The sequence below is a fragment of the Eschrichtius robustus genome, chromosome 19 (genome assembly GCF_028021215.1).
Source record: "Eschrichtius robustus isolate mEscRob2 chromosome 19, mEscRob2.pri, whole genome shotgun sequence".
Lineage (NCBI taxonomy): Eukaryota > Metazoa > Chordata > Mammalia > Artiodactyla > Eschrichtiidae > Eschrichtius > Eschrichtius robustus.
Genome location: NC_090842.1, coordinates 61,726,024 through 61,745,658, shown reverse-complemented (window position 1 = coordinate 61,745,658; position 19,635 = coordinate 61,726,024). Strand labels below are relative to the sequence as shown.

Genomic DNA, 19,635 nt, shown 5'->3' with positions numbered 1-19,635 from the left:
CTGGAGATTAAACAAGGTAATATATACAAAACCCTTAAGACTGCCGGGATCTAAATGTTAACTATTGTTATTACCTCGCCCCCTGAGACTTTATCTTAGAATCAATTCATCTATGCTGTTTACAAATAAGGAAGGGAGCTCAGATGCCCTTGGGCCCTGGCAACCATCCGTAGGGATCCAGAGCCTCATAAGGCCGTTCTCCACTCGAAAAAGGCACAGAGAAGGAAGGCGCCCCGGGGGGTTCACACAGCGGAACTCGGCCCGGGGAAGGTGACAGGCCCGGGATTCGGCCCTGGAGACCTGATCACCCACCACCTGGGGCAGGGGTTTCAGCGACCGGCCAGCCTAGCTCGCGTGTGTCCACCAGGGGGCGCCGGGAGCCGCGCCACCGGGCGCGCGTGGGCGGGGAGGGCGCGAGGCCAGCGTGTCCCGGGGGCCGTGGGTGTGGCCTTGGGTGTGAGTCGGCGGGACCACGAGCGGGGTCCCCCCTGGGCGTGAGCGAGCGCGTGCGCACACTTTGGTGGTCCTGATGGGCAGTATCACCTCCTCCCCCTCCGGGAGCCCGCTTGTCCTCGGTGTTACGTGTCAGGAGCTGTGTACCCAGGTTGTGTGGGTGGACGTCGGCCGGCAGGGAGGGGGACGGGGGCACCTTGTAACCAAGTTGGCACACACACACACACATACACACAACCCCACGGCCCAGGGCTTGGTTCCCAGGCCCCCGCGGCAGGAGGTTTGAGGGAGGGATGTCCCGGAGGGAGGGCCTCAGAGTAACTTTTCTTCGGAAAATATGTCGGTCTGGTCCCCAGCCCAGGCCTGAGTCATCAGGTTCCCGCAGCATTGAGTCATGGCCTCCACCTCTGCCCCTGAGAGCTTGGAGGGTACCCCCCTGAAGTTCTGCCCAGGGCCCTCCTTCCCCAGGGGGTTTGGGGGGGAGAGCGATCCCCACCTCTAACCCAGCCCAAGACAGCCTGACTCCCACAGGGAAAGAAGCCATGGCTTTATTTGCACTGTGGGAACGCTATTACGTTCACAGTCCCCTCCCAGGCACGGGGTGAGGGGTGACGGGCGTGGGAATCCCAGCGAGCACCCTGGAGGGGGCATTGTCCCCATCTGTTTCGCTCTTCCCCATCTTTTCCGTGTGGTCCCCCACCAGGGTCAAGCACTAATACGTAGTGAAGGCAGGAAAAGGTGTGTGTGTAGGGGGGTGAGAGTTCCCTTTAGGGGAGGGGAGGGAGGGTTGTAGCACCAAGAGCCCCTCCCCCCACGACGTCCCTGAAAAGGGGACTAAAATAACGTCCTGGGGCCTATCTGGCAGGGGCTCCACTTAAATATGGACTGATGGTGGGCCGAGAGGCTGTGCCCCAGCAGTCTAAAATTCGGACCACCAGCTGTGGGGAGCCTGAGGTCGGGGGAGCAGGCTGGGCTTTCAATCCAGGGCAGGTGAGTGGAGGACAGAAAGGCCTCAGAGTGGGACGGAAGGCGGTTTTTGGTCTGCAGAGGATCCTTCTTAAAGAAAGGGGTGTGGCAGGACCTGGGGGGAGGGGCTAAGAGGGGTCCAGCTGAGGAAGTAGGAGGTGTGTCTCCCCCCTGAGCCCCCAGTGGTCCCAAGACCTGAGGACACCATGGGGTGGAGGGTCCCCGCCTGGCTGGGCAAGAGGAAGCAGGGCAAGGGGACCCCTCTGTTAGTCATTTCAACCAAGTGGCCGCTCACTTATGAGGGGTCCTGCTCAGAATCAGGAATCAGACGGGTTAGGCCTGGGTGCGTGTCTCTGTGTTTGAGTGACTCTGTAGGTGCTCTCTCCTGAGGATGTCAGCTCCATGAGGGCATATAGAGTGTCTGCTTTGCTCTCTGCTGTAATCCCCAGTGCCTAGAAGGAGCCCTGAACATAGTAGGTGCTCAACAAATATTTGAATGAATGATGCAGGGATGGATGCTTCTGTGTGTGTGTGTGTGTGTGTGTGTGTGTGTGTGTGTGTATTAGTGTCGGAATGATGTGCTAAGTGTACGTGAGGGTAGAGGTGTGAAGGGTGGGCAGAGAAGCCTTGCCCCTCCCCTGGTCCCCACTGCCTGGCAGTGGGGGGCAGAGGGACCCCCATCCTTACAGCTAGGAGAGTGGGCAGGCAGGGTGCACGTGGGCCGGGGTGGGGATGTGCGTGCAGCCATCCGGAGCTGGGGAGCCACAGCAGGGCAAGAGGGAGGAAGGGCCGGCAGGCAGCGGCTGGCTCACTCAGCGGAGCCCTTCTGGCGCCGCTTGGAAGGTGGCACCAGGCGGCGGGGCAGGTTGGTGGGCAGCCCATGGCCCTCGAGCTTGGCCTCGATGAGGTGGCTGGCCAGGGCGAACTCCTCGTCGTCCAGCATGCCATCTCGGTCAACATCGCTCAGCTTCCAGATGCGGCCCAGCACAGAGTTGGGGAGCTTGGTACCCACCATCCAGGTCTTGGCCTTGGTGCCGCTCAGCTTGCCATCGGACGGCGCCAGGTTGTAGAAGATCTCATCATATTTGGACTTGTCCTTGGTCACCACCCACTCAGTCTCATCATCCGAGCCCTCCTCGCCGTCCTCCAGGGCCTCGTCAGGACCCCGCTCCACGAAGGGGCCCATGTGGGTGCCCTCGAAAGCGCCCCCCTGCACGCCCACATCTGTGCTTTCCAGCTCCTCCTGCCGGAGCAGGGGCATGAGCTTGGCGATGTTGTGCGTCAGCATCTCGTCCAGTGCCTCCAGCAGCTTCGGCTTCAGTGAGTGGAACTTGGTGAAGTCGTGAGCCATCAGCAGCTCCTGTGGGGAGGGGAACACAGAGAAGTCAGGAGGCACCATCCCGAAGCCCCCAGCCCCGTGCTGGCTCCGGGACACTTGGGCAGCTCTTGACAGAGAGGTGCAGAAGTATTCGATTATCTGAACACCCCGATCCGCTTGGGTACCCACCACTCAGAAGAGACTTGGGCAGCAAGGTCCCACGGTGCCCCCCCACCCCACCCAGTGCCGGGCATGACCCCAGAATCCCTGGACAGTAGGGAGAGCAGGGGCCCTCCGATGACTCAGAGCAGCAGCCTTTCACCAGCTGGTGGAGAAGGATTTCAACATTTTGACGTCAGCCACGGCTTTACCAGAGCACACCCATCAGCCCTCAGTCCTGCCCACCCTCTACGGCACCCCAGCTGCCCAGTCAACACCCCCACCATTATGCAAGTTACGAAAATGCAATTCCTGCCACCCTGCTGGCTCTGTTACCCCACCACACAGCAAGGACTAAGCGGCTTGCCCCATATTTGGAGGTTAGGTTTGGGATGCAGAGTCATCAGGAGATCCTGGGACTACCCCCCACCCCCGGGGCAAGAAGTCCTCTGGTGCTAGAGCCGCTGCAGGGCTGGGTTTGTGGTCACGCTGCTTCTCACACGTGCAGCTGTTAAAGCGATTGCACCAGAAGAGTTGCAGCAAAGACCGATCCGTATCGCAGCACCACATTAATTTCCAGAGCCAAGGCAGAGAGCTCCACTGATCATGACCATAAAGAGACGGGGGTGTGATTGATGGTGATGAGTAGGGAGGACTCCAGGGCCAGGCTGCCCAGGTTCCAACCCAGCTCTGCCACTTGGGAGCTGTGTGTCCTCAGTCAAGTGACTTGACCTCTCTGGTTTCCCTGTCAGTTTCCAGATTTGGAAAACAGGTTGAGAACTAGCACTCCCCTCACTGGGAGGTGGGAAAGGCTAAATGAATTCACCTGGATGAAGTGCTCAATAAATGTCAGCGTAATATTCACAGCTGCTCTTTATCTAGCCCAGCGGCTCTCAACCAGGGATGATGGTGTCCCCCAGGGGACAGCGGGCAATATCTGGAGACATTTTTGATTGTCACAACTCGGGGGTGCTACTGGCATCTAGTGAATAGAGGCCAGAGATACTGCTAAAACAGCCTGCGATGCACAGGACAACCCCCCCGCCCCCCGCAACAAGGAAGAATTATCTGGCCCCAAATGTCAGGAGTGTGGAGGCTGAGAAACCTTGATTCGGCCCAAACTCTGTGCCAGACACTGTCTAAGGAAGTCGTGAACACTAGCCAATTAAGCATCCAAGGTAGATACTATCAGGATGCCGATTTTCCAGTTGAAGAAACTGAGGCTCAGAAAAGTTAAGTGACTTGACCAGGTTCACAGAGCTAGTCAGTGACCAAGGGGAAATTCACTCTATTTTAATTCCTTAGTATTGGACTAGAAATATCTAAGACCCAAAGGTCACACGCTTTCAGTATCAGCCTAAAACAACCTCAAAACAGAGCCTGGGCTAGGGGCGCTAGTCCTCGCCTCCATGCCTGAGCCTGGACCTCTGTCCCCACATCCATTGGTCACTCCTGCCCTGCCCATCTCCTGTGGCTCTTCATGTACCCCAGGCTGCCACACCCAGACCCAGTGCTTTCCCTGACACTGGTTAATCCTAGGCCTGGACATGTGAGGAGCCTCCGGTTATCCCCCAATATCCATCTTCCTTTCTTCCTCAGTATGGAATCCCTGAATGTTACTGGGGCATCTGGCCACCTAGAGAAAAGACTACACTTCCCAGCTTCCCTTGCAGCAGCTGTGGCCATGTGACTTAAGTTCTAGCCAACTGGATGTCAGCACAAGTTGCACATGCAACTCTAGAATTGCCCTGTTCAATACAGTAGCCACATGTGGTTATTTAAATTTAAATTAGTTAAAATTAAAACCTAAAATTTCAGTTTTAATGTGGCTAGTGGCCACCACATTGGACAGCACGGCATAGAAAGTCACCATAGAAAGTACTATTGGACAGCCCTGTTGTAGTAAGTGTTCTTAAAGAGAGAGACTGTACCATTAGCTTCCCCTCCCGCCCCGCTCCTTGCCCTCTTCTTGCTGGCTGGAATGCAGACACAATGGCTGGAGTTTCCACGGCCATTTTGTACCATGAGGGGGTTCTTGGGACTGGAGGCCAGACTTGGAGGAGAATTAAGACAGAAGGAGACTGGGTCCCTGGCTCTGTAAAGCACCAAACCAGCCCTGGACCATACTGCAGGACATTTATGAGGGAGAGAAATAAACTTCTATCCTAACTAAGCCACAGTTGCTTTGGGTTTGCTGTTCACTCCCTTAATTCACAAAACCGCGCTCCCACAGAATCATTTGCGGGAAGTGCTTTCAGGAACCTGCCATCCATCCCTCTAGCTTTCAAGGTCCCATCCCGGAGCCCATGGAAGCCAAGCTTCCCATCACATCACCCCTGCTGCCTTCCTCCTGGGCGGCCTCCCACCTGCATCTTCTGGCAGTCCGGGAAGTCGCCGGGAGATATGTGATGCTCCAGCTGAATCTTGGCAAAGATGACGGGCAACTTGAGGATCAGCTGCTTTTTCTTGTTCTCCTTCCCAAACACGGCGGGCATCTCCTTCTTCAGGTAGCTGATGATGTAGGTGTGAACCTGTGGGGAGGAGAGTTCTCACCTAAGCCTGCCTCACAGTCACCTGCGGGGCTCGTTAAAACACGGGTTGCCCAGAGCTTCTGATTCACTAGGTCTGGGGTGGGGCCTGAGAATGTGCATTTCTAACAATTACAGGTGAGCTGCTGCTGCCCTGGGTACAAGGGCTTCCCATCTCTCCTAGGTACTCTCAGCCCCTCCCGTGGCGTAAACATCCCTCCATGTCCACTGCCAAATCTACATACCAGCCCTGGCCTCTCCCTGGAGCTCAAGACTCAGAGCTGATTGCCTTGTCAACATTCCTGGACAGCTCCGTCTTAGGATGGAATTCAGGTCCAGCCCCCGCAATGGAATTCAGGTCCAGCCCCCAGAGCTGTGCCACTCTCAGCTGTGCCCGTCTCGGGAGACAAACGGCACCTCCACCTCTCCCTACCCAGTGGAGCCCAGAAATCTGGAAATCATTCCTGATTTGATTCTCCCTCCTCACTGGCCACAACTATTTCATCAGTGAGCCCTTTTAACTCCTAAATCTCTCTTCTACTTTTCCATTTCTCTCCACCTCAGTTGCTGCACCCCCCCATCCCAGCAGTTCCATCTTTTGCCTGGGGGGGGGGGACACACCAGTCACCCCACTGGACTCCTGGCTTTCCCTCTGGCCCCTCCAGCCCCTCCAATCCTTTCCCCATGAAGTAGCAGCTGGAGGGTCGTTTTTGTTTTGTTTTGTTTTGCTTTTTTAAGGAACAAGTGCGGCACCATGAGACACTGCTACTATGTCTCAATTTGCTTCTTATCCAAGTGCAAAATTCCTCCCACAGCTGACAAGGCCCTACTGCAGCAATTCTCAAAGCGTGGCCCGGGGGTCCCCGAGACCCTTTCAGGGGTTTGCAGACTCAAAACTATTTTCATAAGAATATTAAGGTGCTGTGTGTGTTTTTTACACTCATTTCCTCCCCAGCGGACAGTGGAGTTTTTAAAGGCTAAAAGATATTGCAATTGACTGCAGAAACAGATGTGCAAATCCAGATGTCTCCTCTGAAGCCAGACATTAAGGAGACTTGCAAACATGTAAAACAGGGCCACTGTCCCCCCTAAGTTGGGTTTTTTTTTTGGGTTTGGAAAACAGTTAATTTTCATACAACATCTGTTACTTAGGTTAACAGGTAGTAGATTTTTTTCTTGCTATTTTAAATGATCTTACCATGTTAATTATTATCAATATATGTTCATTAGTATACATCGACATGATCAAAATGTGTAGATAACATTTATAATAAATGTTACTTATTAATAAGGATATAAGTATTGTTTGGGAATTCCCTGGCGGTACAGTGGTTAGGACTCCGTGCTCTCACTGCTGAGGGCACAGGTTTGATCCCTGGTCGGGGAACTAAGATCTCGCAAGCCACGCGGCACGGCCGAAAAAAAAAATTATATAAGTATTGTTGGTTAACTAATATTATGAGAGAAATAAATATGAAACGTTTTCTCAGTATTAACTTACTTCTTTTTGGATGTAACGCGAGGCTTGTGGGATCTTAGTTCCCCGATCGGGGATTGAACCCAGGCCATGGCAGTGAAAGTGCTGAGTCCTAGCCACTGGACCGCCAGGGAATACCCTCAGTTTTAACTTCTAATATGGTTAATACAGAAAGATTTAATCCGTGTACATACAAACTCTTTGCGGGCCTCAATAATTTTTAAGAGTGTAATGAGGGCCTGAGACTGCTCTTCACGACTTGGCTCCTGCCACTTCACGCAACTTTATCTCCCTCCATCTGCTCCAGCTTCCTCACCTGCCGTCCTTTTTTTATCAGCATGTCAACCACTTTCCTACCTCAGGGCCTTTGCATGTGCTACTCCTCACCTGGAACTCTGCCCTAGTCTCCCAACAACTGGCTCCTTCAGCTTCCTTTTGATGTCACCTCCTCACAGAGGCCATCCTATGGGAAGCAGGTGCCGCAAGCACCACCATCCAATTCCTTTCTACCTTTACTTTTATTGTTTCATTCACAGCACTTATCACAATTCATCATTATTTCATTTATCTGTTAGTTTACTTATTCTGTCTCCTTCCATCAGAATGTGAGCTTCAGGAGGGCTGGGACCTTGTCTGTTCCCTCTGTCCCCAGCACCGGCACAGTGTGCAGAGAAAAGACTCAAGAAATATTTGTGGAATAAATAAATGAACTTGAGAACCTTTGAGCCACGATCTCATAAGTTATCAAAAAGCAAACAAGGAGGGGACTTCCCTGGTGGTCCAGGGGCTGAGACTCTGCGCTCCCAATGCAGGGTGCCTGGGTTCGATCTAGATCCCACATGCTGCAACTAAAAGATCCCACGTGCCACAACTGAAGATCCCTCACGCCGCAACTAAGACCCGCCGCAGCCAAATAAATAAATATTTTTTTTAAAAAAAGCAAACAAGGAGAGAAAAAAAATGAGCATTCATATGTCCTATTTTTAATAGGAAGCTCAATAATTAAATGGATAGGGTTAAATAAAAATAGAATATATCTGGAAAAAGACAAGAAACTACTCACGGGGGTTGCCTGCAGGGAAGAGAACCTGAGAGCCATTGGGGTCAGAGGTGGGAGGGGGCACGTTTGACAGAACATGAGTGCTTTCCCATGAGATGGTCTTAAATGTTCAATTAAAAACACTCATTAAGGGGGCTTCCCTGGTGGCACAGTGGTTGAGAATCTGCCTGCCAATGCAAGGGACACGGGTTCGAGCCCTGGTCTGGGAAGATCCCACATGCTGCAGAGCAACTAGGCCCGTGAGCCATAACTACTGAGCCTGCGCATCTGGAGCCTGTGCTCTGCAACAAGAGAGGCCACGACAGTGAGAGGCCCGTGCACCGCGATGAAGAGTGGCCCCCGCTTGCCGCAACTAGAGAAAGCCCTCGCACCGAAACGAAGACCCAACACAGCCATAAATAAATAAATAAATAAATAAATAAATTTAAAAAAATCATACAGTGGCTTCCCATTGTATTAAAAAAAAAACCCACACTCATTAAAAAGTCCTTTTAATGAAAACCTAGGGGCAGGACAGGAATAAAGACGCACATGCAGAGAATGGACTTGAGGACACGGGGAGGGGGAAAGGGTAAGCTGGGACGAAGTGAGAGAGTGGCATGGACATATATACACTACCAAATGTAAAACAGATAGCTAGTGGGAAGCGGCTGCATCGCACAGGGAAGGGAGATCAGCTCGGTGCTTTGTGACCACCTAGAGGGGTGGGATAGGGAGGGTGGGAGGGAGATGCAAGAAGGATGAGATATGGGAATATATGTATATGTATAGTTGATTCACTTTGTTATAAAGCAGAAACTAACACCATTGTGAAGCAGTTATACTCCAATAAAGATGTTTAAAAAAAAAAAAAAGTCCTTTTAATGAGTCATAGGTTTAGAATGCTAAACATTTTGGTGGCACCTTGGCTGACTCCAATCCTCATCTCCCATCTCCACCACCCTGGGCTCCTTGTTCAAGTATGTCCCGGCCTCAGGGCCTTTGCGCTTGCTGTTCCCTCTGCCTGGGTATGGTCTCCCCCAGATCTCCACTCTGCTCACCCCTTCCCCTCCTTCAGGCCTCTGCTCAAATATCGCCTCCTCCGGGAGACCCTCCCCAATGACCCTAAAATAGCCTCTCACCAGTCTCTCTGCTTCACTTTTCTTCATAATCCTTATTACATACAATATAATATTAGAGATTAATTTGTTTAACATCCACTTCCCAATTAAAAAGCAATTCTACAAGAAAAGAAACTTTATCTGGTTTTGTTCCCTGCTCTATCCCCAGGACCTAGAACAGTGCAGGAGCACATCGTAGGCGCTCAATAATTGTTTGTTGAATTAATGCTATCGAGTCACCTCAGCGAGCTCGGTATGAAGGTTCACGGCATCCTGGTCTCTTTAGAATCAGAACCGCCCAAGACCCTGGCCTCAAGTGTCCCAGCACAGTGAAATCACCCCTTCTAGCAGCACCTATCACTTCAACCAAAGGGCAGAGCCAGAGGACTCATCCACATCCGACACTGGGACAGACAGGGAAACTGAGGCACAGAGGGGTAGTTACCAAGAGTGCAGAAAGGCCTTGTACTGTTGGAGGAGTGCATATGGGGAGGTAAACGGTGTGTGCTGTTGTTTGATGGCTGGACCAAGTGTGGCAGAATCACACATGGGGAATGAGCGGGTGACACGGGGCAGGGGAGAAGCAACAAGGCTTGGTCACTGTAGACCCTGTGTCTTGAGCGGCACTGGGGAGCCATAGATGGATCTGCAGGAGGAAGGGGAAGGAGTGGTCTGCAGGTCTGAGAAGGCCAATCAGGGCAGGGGTGTGGCCAGGCCGGTGGGTGGGGCCTACGAGAGCGGGCCAACGGGGAGAGGGGGCGGGGCCTAAGGGCGGCTCCTCGGGAACCCAGAAGACAGGAGGAGGCCAGGCACTAATGGCTTTTCCAGAGAGGAAGCCGCGGAAGGTGCCAGGAAGAGATAACGTGGGTGGGCGGGGTGGACCGGGGCGCGGGTCCCGGACTCCGGGGTTTGTCTGGGTTTCCGGAGCCACCTCCTGCGTGGCGGGGGCACCAGGTGTCCGGCCCCACCCCGCCCCTGGGTCCCACGGACCCTGGGCTCCCCCTCCCGCTGCTGTCTGCTCCCCCGAGGGACCTGGGGGACCGGGGTCCATAGGGGAAGAGGGTGACCCAGGGGGAGACTGAGGGAGGGAGGACTGAGAGAGGGAGAAAGACAGAGAGAGAAAAGAGAATGAATGAGGGAAGAGAAGAGGAAAAAAAGAGAGACAATAAGGGAGAGAGAGAAACTGAGAAAGAGGTAGAAATGAGATGTAGAGAGAGAGAGAGAGAGAGACAGAGAGACAGACAGAGACAGTCCAGGGCCTGGGCAGAGGAGGAGAGAAAGGTGGATTCTGGAGCCCTCAGGAGCCGACCACACTGGGCAGCTCCCTCCCAAGGAGGATTCCTGGGGTGGGGGCGGGGCTCTGACTCACCCCCTCTCCTTAAACCAACACCTCAGGCTCCTCCATCCCCCATAACCTTCCAGGCCTCCCTGCCTGCCCAGCTTCCTGCCCCACCTCCACCCTGGCAGGCAGCCTCCCCTGTGAATGTTCCATTCGTCCTCCAAAACGCTCTTAAACCAGTGCTCTGGCCTCCCAGTCCCGGAGGCCCTGTCCTGATCCAGGCTCCTCCTTGTTCCTCAGTCCCCAGCCTCCTCCCTGGTCTGGGAGCCGAGTCTCACTGCCCTTGAATCCACCCTCCAGAAGGCAGCTAGAGTCTGACCCTGTCCCTCCCCTGCTCTGAATCCTTCCATGGCTCCCCAGTGCCCTCAGGACAAAGCACAAGTTCCAGGCCACAGTCCTGGGTGATCTGACTCTCACCCACCCCACCCCACCCCACCCCTGCCCCTAGCCTCAGATTCAGTTACTCCCACTGTCTACACTGGCTTCAACACTGACATTTTTTCCTCTTCCTTGAACTGGCCGTGTTCTCACCTCCAGTCCACGCACTTGCTGGTCCTGCTTTCTAGAATCTCTTCCCCTCTTTGTCCTCCTCATCCTCCAGTTTGCAGCTCAGATGCCCTCCCGGATTTCCCCTGGGCTCCCCAGTCTCAGCCCTGACCATGTTGGATGATCACTGTCTGGGGATGGGGTGGTCTTCTCCCCTGGACTGTCTTGGTCACTGCTGTGTTCCCAGCACCACCCGGCACAGGGCCAGGCACAGCAGGAGAACTTTCTCAGATTAGAGAACTTAACTAATCAAGAGAGTTGATGCCAGGGACCAGCAGTCAAGTAGAGGAGGATCAGAGGAAAGGCAAGAGCTGCCGCTGCCTCCCCAGCCCCGGTTACTGCTCAGCCAGCCCCCCATTACTGCTCACCCGCACCAGCCGGGCCCTCTTCACCAGATCATTGAGCTTGCGCAGTGCGGCGTGGCGCGGCAGGCCCTGGATGTCGCGGAAGAGGTCCTGCTCCTCGAGCTCGAAGAGGCGCCTGTTGTCGGGTACCAGGAGGGGCTGGGACCAGAAGGAACCGATGTAGACGCGCAGCACCTCGGGCGTGCCCACCACCTTGCCCAGCGCCCACATGAGCGCCCCGTAGACGCGCATCAGCTGCTGCGTCTCCACCATGTCGGCCTTGTTGAGCACCACGCGGATCTTGTCCTCGTGGCCTCGCAGGGCGCCGATGGCCTCCGAGAACTCGTCTGAGATCTCCAGCTTGTGAGCATCGAAGAGCAGGATGATGAGGTCCACGCGCTCGGCGAACCAGCGCAGCACTGCCGGGAAGTCGTAGCCTAGGGGGAGGGGGTGGGACGGGGGCGCCAGGGGCAGAGGTCAGCACCCGAGCCTCCAGCCACTGGGATGCAGCCATTCCTTTGGACTCAAGTTAGACTGTACCGGATGTTCAGGTTGTTAACCTTCGAAATTTTTGTCTATGAGAAACAGCTGAGGCCCCAGGAGTGCCCCCCACAGCTCTGTCTCTGCAGCCCTCAGAATTTCCCCCATCACTCTGGCCCCCGTCTCTCAAGCCATCTGACTACAGGGGACAATCACCCCCTCCCCTTTTTCCTTCATTCTTTAGGCAGATATTAGCAGCGGGCATTGGTCCAGTTATTGAAACACTCAAGTGTTCCTAATAGACTCCCTTTGCTTCTATGGACAACCCACCCCCACCCCCCGCAAGGCCCCCGAGTGCCTCCGTCACCCCAGCCCCTCCCCAGGATCTGTCAGATCTCCCCACCATCCAGCAACTGAAGATTTCACTCGGGCCCCGGTTATGCTCTTGCCATAGCAGATGTTAAATACTTTAAATTTATTAACAACATTTACTGAGTCTTCTGTGTGCCAGGCCCTGTCCTGGGCACTGGGGGTCCCACAGAGAACACCCAGACAAGGTCCTTGCCTTCGTGGGGCACCCATCCCAACAGCTGGCTCCTGGGTCCATTCATTCATTCCTTTCACCTTTCATTTCCTCACTCATTCATTCACGCTGTTTGCTTTTTTGCTTGTTCGCTCATTCATTCAGCAGCAAGTGACGCTTGGGAGAGAGGAGAGGAGCAGTTGAGACCCCCCGACTTGGCAGTTGGGAAGACCCGCATTTGAATCCCGGCTCTGCCCGCATCAGCTAGGTGACCTTAAGCAAGCAGGTAACCTCTCTGGACCTCTGTTTCCTCCTCAGTAAAATGGAAATCATCATAGGACCTACCTCCTCGAACTGTGTGAAGATTAGAATACACATGAGGGGACTTCCCTGGTGGCCCAGTGGTTAAGACTCTTTGCTTCCAATGCAGGGGACGCGGGTTCGATCCCTGGTGGGGGAACTAAGATCCCACATGTTGCGCGGCCAAATAAATAAATAAAATTTAAAAAAAAATTTTTTTAAGTAATACACATGAGCTAAGATATATAAAGAGCTTAAACAGTGCCTGGCGCTGAACTATACACTTAAAATGAGTGAGCTTTAGGCATGTGAATTATACCACAATAAAACTCTTAAAAAAAAAACGGTGCTAGGCGCATGGTAAGCACTCAACAAACATTACTCATGATGCCTGCGAGACACCGTTGGGGGGTCATCCAGGAGCCATCCCCAGAGCCGCCTGCCCTGTGCTGGGGACACAGTGTGGCTCAGGCAGCCCCAGGTCTGTCGTTACTGGGCTCACGGTCCAGAGTGGTCAGGCTGGGATGCAGCAGCCCAGAGGGGAGCGCCTGACCCAGCCTGGGTAGTCAGGGAGGGCTTCCAGGAGGAGGGAACAGAGTGGCAACCTGGGGGATGAGGAGTTAACTGGCAGAACAGGGAGCCATCGCTGATTCACCTGAAGTCACCTCATGCCCTTCCCAATTCAACTTATTGAATCTTCAAAACGACCCCAGGAGACAGGCACTCTTATGACCCCCATTTTCCAAAAGGGGAAACTGAGGAACAGAGAGGTTAAGGGATTTACTCCAGATACTCAGGTAGGAAGCAACAGAGCAGCAGCCCCGTGGGCCTCCACGCTCTCCTGGGGAGCTGGTGCCAGGCCAATCCTGCATGAGAGGAAGCAGGCTCCTGCAGCCACTGGGGACGAGATGGGATGGGGTGGGGGGTGGGTGACACTGTTTTGCGGGGAGAAAGGGCCAGGTCACCAGAGGAACAGCAGCTGGGGCCCCTCCTCCCTCCCCAATGTCTACACAAACACACACAGCGGCCCGGCTTTGGAAAGTGTGTCTCATGCAGGGAGGGACGGAGGGAGGGAGGTTGAGTCAGCGCGGGAACGGGAGACATGGCAGAGAGGCACCCTGGGGCGCACAACGGGAACAGGAGAACGGGAGACGTGGCAGAGAGGCACCCCGGGGCACACAACGACAGCCTCACAGAGGAAAAGCAGTCATCATGGGCACTTCCATAGCACCTAGTGTGTGCTACATACTGCTCTAAGTGCTTCACACATTTTGACATTTAAATTGAACCCTCAGGGCAACCTATGAGGCTGATACTATCACGTTCCCATTTTACAGATGAGAAAACTGAGGCATGGAGAGGTTAAGTGGCTCAGCCAAGGTCCCACAGTTTAGAAGGAGCAGAGGCCAGATCTGAACCCCGCCAGAAGGCTCCACTATGCTACAATCACACACGTGTGGCCTTCACAGATATTCCAGGCAGAGGCCGCTTGCTCCACCAGTGCACACACACATGCACACACACACTCATGCACTCAGGAGCGTACACCTGGACACCATCAGAGCCGCACACTACAAGATGCAGACTCCCAAACACACCCTCACTCACAATCTGGAACCTACACAGATATCCGTGGTCACGCAATTGCAAAGACGTTGTGAGACCCACACAAAGTAACAGCAGCAGGCACACACAAGCCCGTGCACACTCGCACACGCACCAAACTAGAGACACAGTCATATATAGTTACACAAAAGATACACTCATGCACATACACACACACCCCCCCCCCTCACTGTACACACAAGGGCACAACTGTATACAGAGATACAATCACATGCGGTCACATCCAATCCAACAAAATCCCCTCAGGCCTTCCTACACGGCCACACACAGGTACAATCCCAAGCAGAGCCCTGACACCTCAGAGTCACACCACAATTACACACTTTCCCAGACACACACTAAATGATCCACACAGTCACAGAAAAGTTCCCTTGCCCAACACACTCACACACACATTTCACAATACAACCACATATGGAGACACGATCAGTCACTGTCACACACAATCCCACAAAGCCCCCCGGCATCCCTCAGAGCCGCACACAAAGTCACACCCTGCCACAATCACAGGCACAAACTCCCAGACACTCACACACACGCACACACACATACATCCTTACAGGCAGACGGACAGACTCTCCTCTTCCCCTACCTCTGCTGAAAGGGAAGGAGACCCTGTTCTCTGCTCTTCCCCACTTCCTTTGGGCTCCCACCCTGCACCCCTGCCCTGGCTTGGAGGCCTCCCTCCCCTCCGACTCTCCCAGGCCCACGCCCCAAGCTCCCCCCCACCCCATTGCTTCTGCAGCTGCCTCCTGCCTCCCTTCCGGGGAACAGGCGCTTCCTGGGCAGCGGCCAGGGACTCCCGTCCGCGCCCTCACCCCGAGGCCCAGCCTCCTTGCCTCCCTGCAGTCGCCTCCCACTCCCCTCTGCCCCACACTGCGGCCTCCTTTGCCCCAGTTTCTGGCCTCCGAGGGCTTGCAGGACAGGGGTGGAAGGGGACAGAAATGCTGGGTGGAATGAGGGTGGGGGCCGGGCTCCCTCGGAGGCCCCGCTGGAATTCACCCCCTCCCCTCCGCGCTCCCCCTGCACAGCTGTTTATAAATTCCAGGCCGCCCTTGGCCCCCGCCCAGATTCCCCTTCCCAGGTCCTCCTCAGCCCCATCTGTGGCCCAGACACAGAGCCAAGAGCTCACACGGGCCCAGGGCCTGCCTGCCCGGCTCAGCCTCCTCGCTGGGTCTCCTGTCTCTCTGTATCGCTGCCTCACCCTCTGAATCTCTGTCCATCTTTGACTTTGTGTATCTCTCTCTGTCTCTCTTGATCTCTCCCCCTCCATCCTTCAGACCCACCCAGATATGCAGCTGCAGCCCGTTCGCACGTGTTCACCCACACGCCTCCCCCACCCTTCAACGTGTGCCAACATGGAGGGATCACAGCCTTCCACCAGCTCCCTTCTGCTACCCCACCAGCTCAGGGCCGGCGGACACAGGCCCAAGTCCTAGCAGAGACCCTGGGACCCTCCCCCCTCAGACCCAAGAGTCCAGGCCCCCAGCCCCTCCTCCCTCAGACCCAGAGATCCGGGCCCCCAGTCCCTCCTCCCTCAGACCCAGAGATCCGGGCCTCACTCACCGCGGCTCACTCTCTGTTTGGCCCCCGACAGGATGCCTGGGGTGTCGATGATACTAATGCTCTCCAGGACCTGATTGGGGAGCTGGGCGCACATGAACCTGGGGCAGAGGGAAGGTCAGGGGTCAGTGCAGGGAGGGGCAGGAGGAGAGGACACATAAGAAGGGAACCCAGGACTGCACCGAGGAGAATCAGGTTCAGGGAAGGGAAGAATCTTGAAAGAGAAAAGGAAGATCAGGACAGAGAATAATAACTATAAAAAAAAAAAAAATCAGAGCTGATGTTTAATGAGCACTTACTTTGTGCCGGGTGCTGTTCTAAGCACTTTGTAGGTGTTAATTCATTTAGTCCTCACAACAACCCTATGGAGTAAGGACTATGGTTATCCCCATTATCCAGATGAGGATAGGAGAGAAACAGAGAGGTTAAGTCACTTGCCCAAGGCCACCCAGCTAGACAGCGGTCGAACCCATGCGTCCCTGGCTTAACTGCTCCCCTAGAGAAGGCAGGAAGAGGAAGGATCTAGTAGAGAGAAGGGAATTGGGGCTGAAAAGGAGAGAAACACAGGCAGGGATGGGGCGGGGTTGGGGGCCAGGGACAGGAAGATGCACTCCTGGCTCCTGGCTGCACACCTGTTGAGGAAGGTGTTCCCAAAGGGGTTGAGTTTGCGGAAGGGCTTGTCTGGGTCAACGACGAGGGCGTTGCCAGGCACGGTGCCCTCGGTGTCACCATGCATGACGGCCACGAAGCAGTCGGTGGTGGGCTCGGGCCCCACCCGGGAGCCGGGCACCTCCTGCTCCAGCAGGTACTGGATGAAGCTGGTCTTGCCCGTGCTGTACTGGCCGGCCACCAGCACCATGGGCTTGCCGTCAAAGTCAGCATCCTCCAGCGCTGGTGAATGGAAGGCCCCGAAGCGGTAGTGCTCCTCGAGAGGCAGCAGCTTTTCACGGTACAGCTCCTTGAGGGCTGAGGTCACCGTGCGGATGGCCTCGGGCTGCTGGCCCCGAGCCCCGCCCCGCTTCAGCCAGCTGAACATGATGGCCGCACACTGCCTGCTGAGCTCGCTGATGGAGATGCACAGGGGGAGAGCTACCTGTGGGAGGAGAGGATGTTGATGGGGGACTGCCTGGAGGAAGAGGTGGAGAAGAAAGGGAGCCAGGAGGTCGAATAGATGGAGAAAGATGGTGGAATGGGTAGGGAAGAAGAGCTTCTTAGAGCACTGTTTGTGGATGGCAGGAGTTGACGGCTGAAGGAGGAAGAAGGTGATTATTCCAGCTGGAGAAAGAGAAAGAGAGTAACAATGGCATGATTGAAGAAGGGGGATTGATGGTGGAAGACCAAGAGATAAACAAAGGGAAGGATGCAGAAGCTGATTGGAAGAAGTGTATTCCTTCATCTTTTTCTTTCTCCTCCACCCCTCCCATTATTTTGCACATTTTCACTGAAATCACACCATGTGTCAAGAGCTATGGATGCAAACATACTCCAGAGACCAGCCCCCCCACAGTCAGAGCCTCCAGTGAGGAGAGAAACTGGGCACCAAGCAGTCAATGATGCTTGGGAAATGCCGGGTAAGAGGACTTGTAGGCACCAGAGGGGGACATGGTGAGCCAACCACAGGATTGGGAAAGCTCTGGCTGGGCTGACTTTTGAGCTGCTCCCTAAAGAGTGGGCATGACAAGGGCATTTAGGCAGAGAGGATGGGGGGTATCATGACCTGGAGCTGTGGAATGGATGGACAGAGTGGCTGGACACATGGGCACAAGGATGAGAAGCGAGTCTGAACTACTGCCTGGGTCCCCCCAGATCATGATGGGGCTTGGGCATTCACAAGAATAGTAACATTTATGATCACTGCATGCCAGACACTGCTCTAACTCATTTAATCTTCACAAAAACCCTGTCAGGTAGGGCTATTATTATCCCCACTTTTCTGACAAGGAAATGTAGGTTCAAGAAGATAGCAATAACTTGCCCAAGATCACTTTGCTAGAAAGTGCTCAAGCTGGGACTCCAGGCAACCTGACCTCAGAGCCTGCACTCCTATCATAGGTCTAAGGAGTTAGGGAGAGAAACAGTTACCAACCCAGCAGCAGTGAGCACTTCCAGCACCCAGACCGTGTTCTCTACATTTCCTTACTATCCTTTCATGCTCTGTAGGATCTGTAGTGATGTCCCCTCTTTCATTCCTGATATCAGTCGTTTGTGTCTGCTTTTTCTTTTTTTTTTCTCCCCTTGATCGGTCTAAGTGGATGTTTATAATTGCACTGATCTTTTCACAGAACCAACTTTTCGTCAGATTGGAGTCTCTAAATACCATTTTCCACTAAAAGAGAAACTGAGGCTTCTTGGAGAAATGGCTGATTCTGGGGCTGAGGTGGGGAAAGAACAAGTGAGCCTGGGTCAGACAGTGGGGAAGTGCTCAGACATAGACGGGGCATGTCACAGGGACACAGACTCAGCCTGACAGGACTCCCACTGGCCAAAATGGGACAATTTGGACATCAAAAATAACTTCAAATCAAATATGTTAAAATACATAAAATCATAATGATACTTTAAAAAAGGAAAAGAATTCGGATTCGGGGAAGGTGTGCCAGGGAGGTAAAGGAGAGGCTGGAGCCAGGACCTGGGATGTTGGCAGAGGGAGGGAGCCCTGGGTGGTGTCCTATGCAGGGAGGGACCTTGGGGACATCTTGGGGAGGACGCTTTGGGGGTGACTGGACAGGCGATCGGGTTGGTGAGGTAGGAGAGGAGCTTGTGGGTGGGAGGAGGGACCAAATAGGACAGAGATGGATGAGGGCGGTGGAGGGAGACCCCAAGGAGGGGATCCCCTCTGGCTGAGAGGATGGGGGAGTGGGAGACACTGGAAGGGAGGAGGAGAGAGGGGGACACTGTTACTGGAAGGGGCTGGGGGGAGACAGGGAGGTTTCGGAAGGGAGTGGGGAGAGCCGGGAGACCATTACACAGTGACTGGGGTGGAGACTGAGGGTCTTTGGCGAGCAGGGGAATAACTCAGAGCCAAGGCAGACTCGGGGGCTCCGCGGGCGGAGGCTGGGAGGCGACAGCTGCGGTCGGGGACCACTCACCGATGGGGCGCGCAGGCGGCTGGACCGGGCGGGCGAGCTGGGCGGGGGTCCCGCGGGGATTCAAGGCGCCCGCGGATCGGCCTGTGCTCGCGGTCCAGTCCGGAGCCGTCTGAGCCGGGTGGGGCAGAGAGCCGGGAGGAGGGACGGGAGGGGCGGGGGGGGGGGGGCGGGACAAGGCGCCCCCGCCCCCCCGAAACCGGGCGCCGGGCCTCTGGCGCCCCCCGGTGGGGAGTGGCAGGGCGCCTTTGCGAGATGGGTGAGTGGGCGGGCTCCCGGTCCCCGGTTCAAACTCCATCCCTGTCTCCCTTCCTAACAGGGGAATAGTAACAATAAAACAATAACACCAATAATAATAATAATTTATTATCAGGAATAATAATTTTAAAACTTAAACGAGTTCATGAAACTCCTCTGCTCAAAACACTCCTTGGTTCTTCTCTCACTCCAAGTAGAAGCCAAAGCCCTCGGAGTGACCCACAAGACCCTGAACGATCTGCGGGCTCCCTTTGCCCTCACCTCCTTCTCTCTCCTCCTCTCTCACTCAGCTCCAGCCACACTGGCCTCTTCGCTGTTCCTCATACAACCTTCCAACTTCAGGGCCTTTGCACTTCTTGTTCCTCCAGCTGGAATGCTGTCTCCCCCAGGGATCCAAGTGGCTCCCTCCCTCCCCTCCTTCAGGTCTCCACCCAAATGTCACCTCCTCTGAGAAGCCCTCCCTGATCTCCCACGATTTATCCATTATCGCTGCTTTATTCTTCTCTGTC

General features: G+C 54.6%; 1 protein-coding gene across 1 annotated transcript; it reads right to left on the bottom strand.

Annotated features, from left to right (window-relative positions):
* Positions 1–985: 985 nt before the first annotated feature.
* Positions 986–18,984, bottom strand: EHD2 (EH domain containing 2). The gene is made up of 6 exons (XM_068527662.1): positions 18,872–18,984; positions 16,415–16,875; positions 15,786–15,883; positions 11,315–11,727; positions 5,263–5,427; positions 986–2,779 (listed from the first exon to the last, which is right to left on the bottom strand). Exons 2-6 carry the CDS (start codon positions 16,816–16,818, stop codon positions 2,228–2,230), a joined length of 1,632 nt encoding a protein of 543 aa, XP_068383763.1. The 5' UTR covers positions 16,819–16,875; positions 18,872–18,984; the 3' UTR covers positions 986–2,227.
* Between the last annotated feature and the right edge of the window lie 651 nt (positions 18,985–19,635).

What these genes read in the sequence shown, in the direction of transcription:
- EHD2 (XM_068527662.1), bottom strand. Translation starts at nt 16,818, where the DNA reads ATGTTCAGCTGGCTGAAGCGGGGCGGGGCTCGGGGCCAGCAGCCCGAG. An exon ending in GGGAACACCTTCCTCAACAG is followed by an intron (nt 15,884 to 16,414) that starts GTGTGCAGCCAG and finishes CCTCTGCCCCAG; the next exon opens with GTTCATGTGCGCCCAGCTCC. An exon ending in AGAGGGCCCGGCTGGTGCGG is followed by an intron (nt 5,428 to 11,314) that starts GTGAGCAGTAAT and finishes TCCTCCCCACAG; the next exon opens with GTTCACACCTACATCATCAG.